This window comes from Phacochoerus africanus, chromosome 11, assembly GCF_016906955.1.
Source record: "Phacochoerus africanus isolate WHEZ1 chromosome 11, ROS_Pafr_v1, whole genome shotgun sequence".
Classification (NCBI taxonomy): Eukaryota; Metazoa; Chordata; class Mammalia; order Artiodactyla; family Suidae; genus Phacochoerus; species Phacochoerus africanus.
In genome coordinates this window covers 135,858,170-135,871,195 of record NC_062554.1, presented here as the reverse complement: position 1 = coordinate 135,871,195, position 13,026 = coordinate 135,858,170, and the positions used below count along the sequence as shown (strand labels likewise).

The 13,026-nt window shown below is 55.0% G+C and overlaps 1 protein-coding gene across 3 annotated transcripts in view; it reads left to right on the top strand.

The window, feature by feature from the left end:
• Positions 1-11,324, top strand: part of GRB10 (growth factor receptor bound protein 10) — a 158,336-nt gene extending 147,012 nt beyond the window's left edge. For 2 of the 3 annotated variants that reach the window (XM_047753011.1, XM_047753010.1), the window contains 6 exons: positions 1,724-1,840; positions 2,711-2,777; positions 2,955-3,042; positions 8,640-8,733; positions 9,923-10,106; positions 10,822-10,889. In XM_047753011.1, coding sequence (XP_047608967.1) covers positions 1,724-1,840; positions 2,711-2,777; positions 2,955-3,042; positions 8,640-8,733; positions 9,923-10,106; positions 10,822-10,832 — 561 coding nt within the window. In that variant the 3' untranslated portion in view covers positions 10,833-10,889. Of the gene's footprint in view, positions 1-1,723; positions 1,841-2,710; positions 2,778-2,954; positions 3,043-8,639; positions 8,734-9,922; positions 10,107-10,821 lie in introns of all 3 variants that reach the window. The other variant, XM_047753012.1, reaches the window with a different exon arrangement.
• Positions 11,325-13,026: the final 1,702 nt, after the last annotated feature.

Genomic DNA, 13,026 nt, shown 5'->3' with positions numbered 1-13,026 from the left:
GGTGCAAACACTTCATCCTCTCAGAATTTTGTTTTTATATTCAAAAAAGCAGTATTTTATTAACTACTACAGAAAATCTTGTATATGGATAAACCTGTTTAACTGCTTCTAGAAGTCATTAAGTCATTTCAAGGGCCTTTTACCATTCCTCTAAAGCAGTTGTGGAGTTCCCATTGCGGCTTGGCAGGTTAAGGACCCAACATAATGTCTATGTGAGGATGTGGGTTCGATCGCTGGCCTGGCTTAGTGGTAAAAGATCCGGTGTTGCCTCGAGCTGTGGCGTAGGTCGCAGATGCAGCTCGGACCCTGCATTGCTGTGGCTCAGGCGGAGGCTGCAGCTGTAGGTCTGATGTGACCCCTAGCCTGGGAACTTCCAGATGCCACAGGTGCAGCCGTAAAAAGAAAAATAAAATAAAGCAGTTGTTCTGTTTGTCACAGTTATAGCAAAGTTACTCTCTCCATCCAGAAATTTAGAGCTCGAATTAGATTGTGTTTTGGATGTTAAATCCTTTTATAAACCGACAAGCATTTTTATTAAAAATATCACATTGCGTGTATGAGGAAAACTGTTCATTGTAGAAAAACACTGCACGTTATTCATTTTGATGGGTGCAATATTGTGAAAAAATGTTTTACAGAAAAGAGAGAATCTCAAAATCAATAAGGTTATTAATGGATGAAGTTAATGTGATATAGTTAAATTTCCCTGGAGATTTTAATTTTCATCGTCTGGGATGGAGTCTTAGCATAGTGACTTTTGAAAGTGTGCTAGGTGATCCTAATCTGCTTTGAAGTGGATGAAATTTTTTAAAGAATGCCCCCTTTCAATATTCAGTTGTGAATTGATAGCAGTTATTGAGAGATGCCATGTAGAGATTGTTAAAATGCAGACGACTCAAGGATGTCCACACACGGAAAGGGGTCACGGCTGTGTGCTGTGCCACTTTTTAATATCTCTGCTTTCCATAAGGTCACTAATTCAAGTTGAGAGCACTTTCAGATGTCCTCAGAGATGTTATTTTCAGAAAGGTCAAAATACAGTCTTGGAGTTCCCACTGTGGCTCAGTGGTAATGAAGCCGACTAGTATCCATAAGGACTTGGGTTTGATCCCTGGCCTCGTTCAGTGGGTTGAGGATCTGGTGTTGCCGTGAGCTGTGGTGCAGATTACAGATGTGGCTCAGATCTGCTGTTGCTGTGGCTGTGGTGCAGGCCGGCAGCTGCAGCTCCGATTCGCCGCCTGGCCTGGGAACCTCCATATGCCTCAGGTGTGGCCCTAAAAAGACAAAAAAAAACACAGCAAAAATGCAGTCTTATCACTCCCTCAGTGTCCGTTCCTAGAAGTCAGATTCGCTGCAGCAGAAGCCCCGTGTTTCCCTGGCCTGACTTACCCGAGGGAAGGGCCGGGCTGCTGGCTCGCCCTGGACACAAGCATCGCTTTGATGGGCCTTGGCTCTCGTTAGAGTGCCTGCAAAGGGTTCCTCAGTCCAAATCCTGTGGGCACCAGCAGCCTCGTGAGCAGCCTTCAGCAGCCTTGAGAGGATTAGTTCTTCTTCTTGAGAAAAACCAAAGCCCTTGGGGCACTGATGGTGTGACCTGGTCCTTAGAGGGTTGGGAGGTGGGGGCACTTGCTGTCCGTTCCTGTCCCTCCCGGGTCCTGGTGGCCCCTCCAGGCCAAGGTTCCCACCTGCTGCATCCTAAGAACGGGTGGCCCTTCCTTTCCAGCGCAGCGTCTCTGAGAACTCCCTCGTGGCAATGGATTTTTCTGGGCAAACGGGAAGAGTCATCGAGAACCCGGCCGAGGCCCAGAGTGCAGCGCTGGAAGAAGGCCACGCCTGGAGGGTAAGGCCGGGGCCGGGTGCCACCGGGACAGGCTCCCTCGCAGGTGGCTGCCCACCCTGCTCTGCCCCCGAGGGGTGGCTCTGTGCTGTTGGCCGGGGGGGTGAGGTGCTGGGGAGGGAGGGTGGCTGCTGTTCCCGCCTGCAGGAAACAGTTGGCTCTTTCTGGGCTCTTCCGCATGCCCAGCACCTGCCCACGGCCCCATCCCTGAGCCGGTGGGGGGCGGGGGTGAGAGAGGAGCAGTGCCCTCCAGCCTCTGGGCTCACCAGTTCCTGCTGGGGAGTTGTCAGGGCCAGGCTCTCCCGTCGTGGTTTGACCACTAGCCAGCCAGGCGGCCCTGAACCACCTCGGAGGCCTTGGTCTCTGAGGCTCCAGTCCCTCCTCTCGAGCCGGAAGACGAGCAGCCAACCTCCAAGCTCTTCTGAGCTTCCAAGAAAATGTACAAAACAGCAGCTCTCAGCTCTGGCTCCGAAAGCCTCCCCGCCCTTCGGCTTCAGAGTGCTTGGAAAAGAGCACATCCCCAGAGCCACTGACCTGTGGGCACACCTGCCAGGGTTTCCTGGAAGAGCCCCTGCTTTTCTCCTGAGATTTATCAGGAATTTTCTGCATATCTTCTGCGTGAGAAGCAAGGCTCTGCTTCCAGACTGGGATCACTCAAAATACGTGGGGCTGCTTCGGTTTTTGTTTTTAAGGACTGCCGCCTGTAAGCTCTTTGTGCTGGTGGTCAGAGGGGACTCAGGCCGCTGTCATTCCACGGTCAGGGGCCCCGTCACCTGGCCAGCTTCCCACCCCAGCGGTGCCCCGGGTGGCCGGGTGGCTGGGTGGTTGTGTCACTCTGCTGTCTTCGCGCTCACGCGGGGATTTCTTTTGCAGAAGCGAAGCACACGGATGAATATCCTAGGTAGCCAAAGCCCCCTCCACCCTTCTACCCTAAGTACAGGTAAACACGGCACGTTGGCCTGGTATTTTTGTACGTAAATAAAATAAAACAGCCCTCAGCCCTCCCCGAGCTTCATGAAGTCGTCCCGGCCCAGAGCGCAGCCCGACAGGTGCAGCCGCGGGCCTGGGGCCCCCGTGCAGGTGTGCGTGGCTTTCACACGCCGTCTCTGTCCCGCAGTGATTCACAGGACGCAGCACTGGTTCCACGGCAGGATCTCCCGGGAGGAGTCGCACCGCATCATCAAGCAGCAAGGACTGGTGGATGGGTAAGGGGCTGCGTCGGGCAGGAGCCGGCGTCGGCTGGACCGGGGGGAGGGGGCAGTAGCCGTCGCCTCGTGTTAGGGCCAAGGGGTGTGCTCGGGGTGCGGGGCTGCTGCTCGACCTTGCGCAGCCAGGACGTGGAGAGAGGGGTTGCGGCCCTTTCTGTCCAGGCTCAGTAACCATCCTCTGTCTTTTTGATGAAATTCAAACCAACGAAAAACACAGATTACTTATTTTCAATTAATTAATCCATCAGGCAGTGGGCACATGGAAAAATACATCTTTTTGCCTACAGCATTTTTTAAAATTTTATTATTTTTTTTATTACTCAATGAATTGACCACGTCTGTAGTTGTATAACGATCATTCACAGGATTTCCATCCCACAGCCCAAGCGCACCCCCCTACCCCCGCAAACTGTCTCCTCCGGAGACCATACGTTTTTCCATGTCTGTGAGTCAGCGTCTGTTCTGCAAAGAAGTTCCGTCTGTCCTTTTTTCAGATTCCACATGTCAGGGAAAGCGTTGGATGTTGGGGTCTCATTGTATGGCTGGCTTCACTTAGCATGATAGTTTCTAGGTCCATCCATGTTGCTAAAAATGCCGGTATTTCGTTCTTCGTAATGGCTGAGTCATATTCCACTGTGTACATGTACCACCTCTTCTGGATCCACTCCTCTGTCGATGGACATTGAGGTTGTTTCCATGTCTTGGCTGTTGCAAAGAGTGCTGCAGTGAACATGGGAGTACACGTGTCTTTGCGAGTCGTGGTTTTCTCTGGATAGATGCCCAGGAGTGGGGTTGCTGGATCGAATGGTAGTTCTATGTTTAGTTTTCTGAGGCATCTCCATGCTGTTTTCCGCAGGCGTTGCACCCGTTCAATGACCATCATCCAAAAGTCTACAAACAATAAGTGCTGGAGAGGGTGTGGAGAAAAAGGAACCCTATGACACTGTTGGTGGGATTGCCTACAGCATTTGATTACGCATTGTAGCCCAACCACCAACCTTAGTGGCTTAAGACAGCAAAGCGGAGAGTTCCCTGGTAACTCAGTGGATTAAGGACCTGGTGTCATCACTGCCGTGGCTCTTGGGTTCAATCCCTGTCCTGGGAACTTCTGCATCCCAAGGGCACAGCCAAAAACAACAGCATAAAATAAAAAAGAAACACTTTTGTTATGGAAATCTAAAACTCAGTTGACCGAGAAGCGTCTAATGGATCAGTCGCTGCTTCCAGGCTTCAGGACTTGCCCTCCTGAGTCTGCTTCCTACCCTCCCGCCCTTTTCTTACTTCTTCCCTCCTCCTTCTCTTCTCTCCCTCTCTTCACTTTTCTGCCTCCTCCTCTTCGTCTTCCGGGGTATCTTAGAGGTAAAATCCAGGACAGCCGGCATGTTTACCAGTGACTGTTGTGGGAGTGTCTCTAACAAACAGGGACCCTTTCTTTGGGCCCAACCGCAGTGTCACTAGTGCACTTAATCAACAGGATCTCTTAATGTCCTGTCACGCCCCATCCTGGCCGCACACACCGAAGTCCTTTAAATGCCGTTGGTTGAAATCAGGATCTCCAGTGGCATCCAGCGCCCCGAAGTCTCCCTGGGCAGACTAATGGGCTCTGGCCACCCCAGTTTTCGTTCCTTTTTCCCCGTCTTTTCATGTTGAGGAAGTAAGTCACTTGCTGATTGCATACTCAGGGTTTCAGGTCTTTGCCCTTTCAGTCCCTCAGACGGGTCACGCTGCCGCCCAGCCTCACAGTGATGCTTCTCTAGGGCTCCACCCCCAAACCGGCACGTCTTTCGGTTCGTGCCTCTTGGTGTTCGATTTTTGTTAAGTGGGTCTGATGTCTTATCTCTTTAATTTCATGCCACTTTTTAAACGAAGACGTTTCCTTGGTTCTGAAGTCAAAACTGTAAAACGGGGCACTTTGCCTGGTGAGTCGGCTCCGCGCCCCCCTCCCTGGTAGGGAGCCATTTTCATCAGTATCTGTTCATCCTTCTCTCGTTTCCTTTTCACAGTATACACATGACCCACCTGTTTCTGTGTCTGCCTCTCCTTACAGAGGCTTCGCGTCCTGAGCTCAGAGTCCTGAGGATGCACAGGCGGGGCGACCAGAGGGCTGCCTCCTCTTTTGTCCCTGCTGGGTTCTCTGCATAATAAAGCTTCATCGCTTCCAGGCTTCTGGTAGGACCGGCGGTGCCCCATCTTCATAGCCCTGCCCATTTCTCTTCACTGCTGAGTTCCTAGGAGGGGTGTTGAGTGGACGGGTGATACAAGACGGCCAATTCCCCTCCCCCAGCGTGTGTTAAAGTCACAGTTTCCCCCCAGCTTCTTCCGGCGGGGGGAGCTGTCACCTGCGTCTCCCTCATCCGGGAAGCTGTGTCTCTAGCCTTTTGCATTTCTTCTCCTTTTGGCAACACTGAACTGACCCTATATCTTTTGGCCAATCTTCTATATCCATTTTTTCCATTTTTTCCCCAGATCGTCATTTGTCTTTTTGACTCAACTTATGGGAGTTTTATTTATACAAGTTTTTTTTTTTGTCTTTTGTTTTTCTAGGGCTGCACCTGCAACATATAGAGGTTCCCGGGCTAGGGGTCCAATCAGAGCTGTAGCTGCCGGCCTATACCACAGCCACAGCAACTAGGGATCTGAGCCGCGGCTGCGACCTACACCACAGTTCACGGCAAGGCTGGATCCTTAACCCACTGAGCGAGGCCAGGGATCGAACCCATGTCCCCATGGGTCCTAGTCGGATTCATTTCCACTGCACCACAGTGGGAACTCCTACACAGTTGTTTTTTTTTTTTTTAATGGCTGCACTTGAGGCATATGGAAATTCCTGGGCCTGGGATAGAACACACACCTGTCCAGTGACCTGAGCCACTGCATTAAGCCACTGGATTCTTATCCCCCTGCCCCACAGTGGGAACTCCTGTTTATATGATTTTTAAAAATACGTTCACGTTTATCTTTTCCGTCCGATGGGCAGGTTTTGAGTCCTACTTGCGTTGGCTCTTCCGCCTCCCCCCCTGTAGGAGGGCCGTTGTGTCCTCAGATCGCGTGCTGTTCTGCCCTCCCTCCCTCCTGCCCTCTTGTCTCCTGCTCTTTTGTTTGCTCATTTCCATTTGTGTGTTTAGAGCTCAGGTGCCTTAGATCCCAGGTGAACTGTGTCAGGATGGCGCTGGGCCTGTGTGGCCGTACACCTGTTCCACACGGCCTTTCTGAAATGTTACCTTAACACAGAACAGTCCCTTTTCGAGCCTCAGAAACGACCCCTCCTGACTATAAGAAAGATGTTTCTCCTTTGATCTTTCTGGCCTGCCTCCGAGAGCAAAGCCCATGCTCCGAAATGTCTGTCCCGGTGACGATGTTGTGTTGTCTCAGTGACATTGTTTGCACTGAGGTTTGTGTTGTTCCCGGTGCTGCAGAGGGCTTACCCGTGTACCCCATCAGGAGCGAACCCCCAGATGTTCCCGTGGGGCCCCAGGTCCCTGTGGCCCGTGGGAGTCCGTCGGAGGCAGCCGGCTGGGTCTGCTTGCCCGGCGACGTCTTACTGACAGCAAACTGAAGGTGCCAAGGAGGCGTATTTGGTGCCGAGGCCACAGCGTCCTTCCCGGGGCTCAGGGCAGCGATGATGCTGCCCGCATCCCTGAGCAGCTGGCACATCGGGCTCGGGATGGGGCACGGGGGCCCGTGGGTGTCGACAGAGCCTCCCAGGGACTGTGGGGAAGGGGGTGAAAGTGCCCAGGGCCTTGGCACCGGGGTCCCTGCGCTGTGTGTTGAGTGTGGGCTCCTTTTCTTTTTCTTTTTTCTTTCTTTTTCTTTCTCCAGCCACACCTGTGGCATACGTTAGTTCGCAGGTGAGGAGTCGAATCAGAGTGATGTCCACACCACAGCCACAGCAACGCCAGATCCGAGCCGCATCTGTGACCCGTGCCACAGCTCACTCAGGGCCGGATCCTTCACCCACTGAGCAAAGCCAGGGATCCAACCCAAATCCTCACAGAGACAGCGTCAGGTTCTTAACCTGCTGAGCCACAACCAGAACGCCGGCTCTTTTTAAAAAACAAAAACAAAAACTGTGTTTGTCTTGCAACTTTTCCCGGGGTCAAGTCCCAGTTGTCGAGGCTGCCTGTGTGCTGCCCTGGTGACAGGTGTGGGCGTCACCTCTGTCTGCTCTCCCCACGTCGGCCTCACCCTCTCCATCCTTCCCGGAGTCTCGGTTGCCGCAGGTTATAATTTTCAACCCTGACATCCGGCTGCTGGTGCTCCAGCAAAACACGCCAGCGGGGCAGATGGGAGCAATTTAGATGCCATCTCGGCGATGCTGCGCCTTCTCTGATTCCCGCGTTTAGGGAGGAAATGCGCTTTGCAACACGAGGTAAATTAAACAGTCGATCCCTCATCGATACCCATCCCCGCAGAGATAATGGCAGGAAGCCAATTCAGGGAGTCAGACAACAAAGAGAAAACGACGCTGAGAGGCAGGCAGGGTGGCAGACCTTCTGAAACTGCTTCCTGACTCAGGTTTTACCAGGGGTCCTAGTTGCATCCTTTATCATCAAAGGAAGGAACTTCTTGGCCTCAGCACCGCCCTGGGCCAGCTCGGGCCTGGCTTCCTTTGTCTCTCGACACATGCTGTGAGCAGGAGCACTGGGGCCAGAACGTGCTGGTTTGGGCCCGCTGCTCACTCCCTGGAGGTGAGGCTGGGCCAGGCTTAGCACATCCTGTTAGGAGGTGCTGGGGTGGGCTGTCCCGTTCCTGGGGGACCGTCCCATTCCTGGGGGACTGTCCCGTTCCTGGTGGGCTGCCCTGTTCCTGTTGGCTCGAACACCCAAATACTTTCTCCGCTGGCAGGTTACTCTGCCCCTTTGGCATAAATAACTCTTGGGGGCGGATGCTTGAAGGCTGGGAAGATAGTCTCTTTCTCATCAAGCCATGAGGCTGGTTTCAGCATCACTGAAGGCCTTGTCAGCGGTGCGATCTATGGTGGTGGCTGGGGGTGGCGCTCCCACCCCTCCCTCCTCTGTGTCTAGCTGGCCTTCCGCTCCTGGGAAGGGCTTGTGTCCTCCTCTGCTGTTTATCTGCTCCCTTACGGATCACGCCAGTGTGGACGCATGGATGGGGCCGCACCGCCTCCTGGGTCAGCATCCTTTGAACCCCTCTTGGCTTCCTGGCGGGAAACGTGCCGGCGTCCTCCTGTGCGTCCTCTGCCTCAGCCACATCCCCAAGGGGCCCTGGTTCCTCTCCAAGGAGACTCACAGCCAGAAACCCCAGTCTGGGTGTGGGGGGCAAGCTTGCCTTCCAGCCCCCTCCGCTCCCATGGCCTCCCGAACCGTTGTGGCTTCGAGCCTGTCTGTGTTCATGGGTGGGTGCAAATATGTGTGTGTGTGTGTGTATAGTCCACATTTTTTAAATTTATTTTATTGAAGTGTAGTTGATTTCCATGTTGGGCTCGTGTCCGGTGTGCATCATAGGACCAGCTATCCACGGATGTGACAGTTCTCGCTTTGTGAATCCCAAACTCCCAAAAGCCACCCCGTTCCCCCCCCCCCCCGTAATCTGGGTTTTTTGCACTAACCATCCATTGACGCTTGCATTCCTAGGCTTTTTCTCCTCCGTGACAGCCAGAGTAATCCAAAGGCATTTGTCCTCACACTGTGTCATCATCAGAAAATCAAAAACTTCCAGATCTTACCTGTAAGTACTGACGTTTTCACACTAATTCGTTTGTTTGGTTTCTGGTTGTATTCGTAATGTGATTTTTCAATTTCCAAACGAGCCAGACTGTAGAACAGTGAGCTTTAGACAGTTTCAAGCTCAGGGCCAGGATCCTTTCCAACGTTTCTTGAGAGGTTTGTTCTTTGAAATTGGGTTCGGCCTGTGTGCCTAGAAGGGATGTTGAAAGTGGTGGCCTCGTGCCGTGACGCCACACGGCTGTCCAGCTCATGGAACTGCACCCGATGGGGGACTCGGGGCAGAGCTGCCAGCCAAGGACGTGGGCAGGAGCACGTGGGGTCACGGAGGAGGCTGCGCAGGAGCTCTGGCCACTCCATCTAAGGGACAGTCTGACTGATGCTGGGGTGGGCCAGGGGCGCCCAGCAGGGAGGTGGAACAACTGACCCGTGGCCCCAGAGAGAAATCGTGTTGCTCCTTCTGCCCAGTCCTTGGATCAGAAAACAGATTCTGCCTTCGAACAATTTCAAAAGCCCCGTCGTCAAACGGATTCATCAACGCCAGCCCCGTCGTGGGGGGTGACCAGGTTCGGCAGGTTCCGACGCTGGTTCCCGACGTGGGCGTCGAGTGGCGGGTTGTCAGCACCTCAAAAATGTGCAGTCTGTCTGGGGACGAGACACCCCAGATCAAAACCAAAGTGTTCAACATACAGCGCGGCTCTCGCTGTCGATGGAGACGCGGAAGGGGCCAGTGCTGCTGCTCGAGTGGCGCTCGCAACGTGCTTGCTCCGGGACCCAGTCCTGGGACCCTGTGTTGAAAGAGGGTGGCCAGGTCTCTTCCCACAGGGTGACTCTGTCTGTAGCCAAGCAAAGCCCTGGAGGGCTTGGGGTAACCCGAGCTTCATTTCCTGCAGAGGGGCCTCCCTGGCGTTTTTCAGGTGTGTTTGGGGACAGGCGGCCTGGGGAGAGAAGGAAGGGCAGGTGCGATTGGCTCTGTGGCCTGGGAGAGGCAGCCTTCTAGGCCCTTCTGCTGTGAATTCGCTTCCTGCCGTGTCCGACACCCTCGTAGACACAAGGGTAGTGAGACCCTGACAGCTCCCAGCAGCCGCCCTGGACCCGGGGAGGGACCCTCCGGACTGGAGGCTTCCCAGATTCCGCCAAGCACTGCAGTGGGCAGACGGGGCCCTGTTTCTGGGAAGGTGCTTCGTCCACAGGCCTTTTGTTCCAGCTGCGTTACACGACATGAACTGAAACGAACACGTCCTGGCCGGCGGAGGCTGCCCGACTCCCCGGATAACCCGCGGCCTAAGATTGTCAGGCGGCCCTTGAGACCTGCGGCAGCTGAAACACAGGCAGTGGATGAGCTTGAGGCCCCAGCCGAGCGCGAGCGGAGAAGAGGTTCTGGGTTTAGTCGTCGGCACAGGGTGGAGGCCAGTGGCCTGCGTGCGGCCAGGGTGGGGTGCCCTCCCCCGCGCCCCGCCTTGTGCTCACTGATCCCCAGCTTCATTCAGTCCCCGTGGATGTTCGGGGTGTAGGCGTTTCTGGGAGATGCCGCAGACGTCGTCCGTTTGAATAAAAAGAGCTCCCAGGACCCGGGCATGCGACTTTTCCTGTGTGGTTATAGGACTAACTCTTGGTGCTCACCCCACGTCTGCTTCATGATGGACCGGAGTGATCGGCAGGGGCTGAAAGAGGTTGCCTGGGACCCAGCATGAGGCTCAGGGCCAAAGACTCCTCCACGGGGCGAGCTGTGTACCCTGAATGCTCACGGGTTGGCGGGTCCACCTCCTCTCCTCCACGGGGCGAGCTGTGTGCAGTGCATACTCACAGCTTAACTGGTGCACCTCGCCCTCGTGAGCAGGATGGGCTGGAAGTTGCTTGGCGGTCTTGCCCACGACCAGCTCAGCAGCAGGGACGCCTGTGCCCGGTAGCTTCAGGGGCTGGGCAGCGCCCAGCGCAAACACCTCACCGCGCCCTCCTGCCCGCCTTGCTGACTCCGTGTGTACCCCTTTGAACAGACCCGTGCCAGGAGCGCACGGTGCCGGTTCTGTCTAGGGCCCATTTGCTCCCGAGGCATGGCTCCTGATGAGCAGGTCTTCTTCTGTCTCCCCAGTGCGAGGATGACGGGCAGACCTTCTTCAGCCTCGACGATGGGAACACCAAATTCTCCGACTTGATCCAGCTCGTTGACTTCTACCAGCTGAACAAAGGAGTCCTGCCTTGCAAACTCAAGCACCACTGCATCCGAGTGGCCTTATGACCTCAGACCCGCCCTTGGCTGCAGACTGGAGGGGCCGACACTGGAACCAGGAGGTCCGTGCATCGTTCAGAACGCGCGCTGTCTCTACCTGGGGACTCAGAGCAAGAGCTGTTCGTTCTGCGCCGACCGACCGAGGTTGGCTGGTTTGTTGGACTCGAGGCTGATCTGCTGCTGCAGATCCAGCAGGGCCGCCGCGCTCGCGCCGCCTCTTCCACGAGGGTGCGGGGGAGCAAATTCGAGAATAAGCTGGGGTGACGGTCTTGGCCGGGCCGCGGCAGCGCCAGAGGCGGAGAGGAGTGGTTGGAAGTGAACTCTTGCCCTGGAATAACCTTGACAATTAAAACCGCTATGTTTACTGTTTTGTATTGATCCTTTTTTTGCACTCCTCGTTTTCAGTATTGTATTCAGCTTACAGCAGGGGAACGTGGCAGAGGCGCCTCCAGAGGCTGTCTCCAGGGGTGCTGTCCGCCTTCTGCAGGTCCCTCTGGGTCACAGACACCCAGCCCTGCCCACTATACTTGAACGCTTGTTGAGATAAAAGGTGTCCGCTGTGGTGGGTGATTGGCGCGCTCTGTGCCCAAGCGGGCTGCCTGGCTGCTCTGAGCAGGCGCCCCCTCTCGCGCTGGCCGTGGCGTGTGCCCTCACCGTGCGGGAGGCTCGCTTTTCCAGAAAACTCGCTGTCCCGCAGCAGAGCTGAGGGGCCATGCCTGGAGTTGGCTGCAGGCCAGCCTTCCTGAGACACAGTGGGTACCCACTGCTACCCTCGGGGGTGCCAGGCCGCTTGGCCCCCCTGGAGACCTTCCAGCCGGTTCTAGAACCATCACTGCCTTCCCTCTGCAGTGCTGCTGGCTTTTCAGGGCTGTCCTGACTCCCTCGGGGGATGAGAGGATGTGCCAGGAAGTGGTACCCTCCTGGCCTGCTTCCCTGTCCCCTGGGTTTCCATGGCAATAGAGATGGGAACACTGGGGAGGCAGCCCAGCACAGGAAGGTCTTTGCTTGGTGGCCTCCGTCCTGCTGAGACCCCTGGATGCCAGCAAGTGTGAGGTGGCAGGCAGCTCTTCTGCTGGCCCACGGTCACGGCAGTGCTGGCTGGCACACACTGTGTCTCACTGTAGGAGCTAAATCAGACGGGGGCTCAAGTTGTCCCCACCCCTTCACCCTGTCCCCTTAGCTGGTCTTCCGGGGTGAGGGCGGCCGTGTCTTTACCTCTGATCTCTGCGGAGTAGAAAGGGCTCCTGGAGCAGCGGTGCACACCAGACGAAGGGGGACTTCCTGCCCCAGGTCGCCGTTGCCACACTTGTCTGCGCCCCCCCAGCCTGTGCTGCCCACTGGGCAGCCTGGACCGCACCTGCCACAGCGCTCCCCAAGGAACACACGTGGCTTAGGGCCATGACGCCTACCCGCTGTACCCCGGCTCATGGTGTAGACACTGTATATGCTAGTTGACAAGCCACACTAGTTGTTTCCAAATAAAGAATTTTTAGTAACACGTGGTTTTAACCATGAGTGCTCAGTTGTGTTATTTTTCATTTTTTGGGTGTTTTTTTGTTATCTGTTAACCTTCCCCCCACTGACAATTAGGTAATTCTCAAGCCGTCCCTAACAGCCGCTACCACTGGAGGGACTCAGGCTCTAGTTACACTGTTAGACATTTTTCTCCTCACTGGTTGGCTGAAAAACCTTTAAAAAACCAAAAAAAAAAAAAAACCCGAACAAAAAAAGCCCACCTCTCCCATTTCTCTTTCCTGTTTACGTAGACCCGTCTCCACCAGCGAGATGAGATGCTGCCCTATAGGCTACAGAGAGCTAGGACCTGCTGTATCGCATATTTATAAATATACGTTTTATTTAAAAGGAGAACTAAAGCTTGACTCTGACTCACGGCTCTGTGTGTGTCCCTTCCCAGCCACAGTGACACATCAGAGCCTGACCCACCCCCCTCACCCCTCACGGCCCCCACCGCCTGCCTTGCGCCAGGTGGCCGGGGTCCACCTGCCAACAGCCAGTCCCTGCAAGAGGCAGGCGTCCAGCCTGGCCAGCCAGGGGCTGAAGGCCATG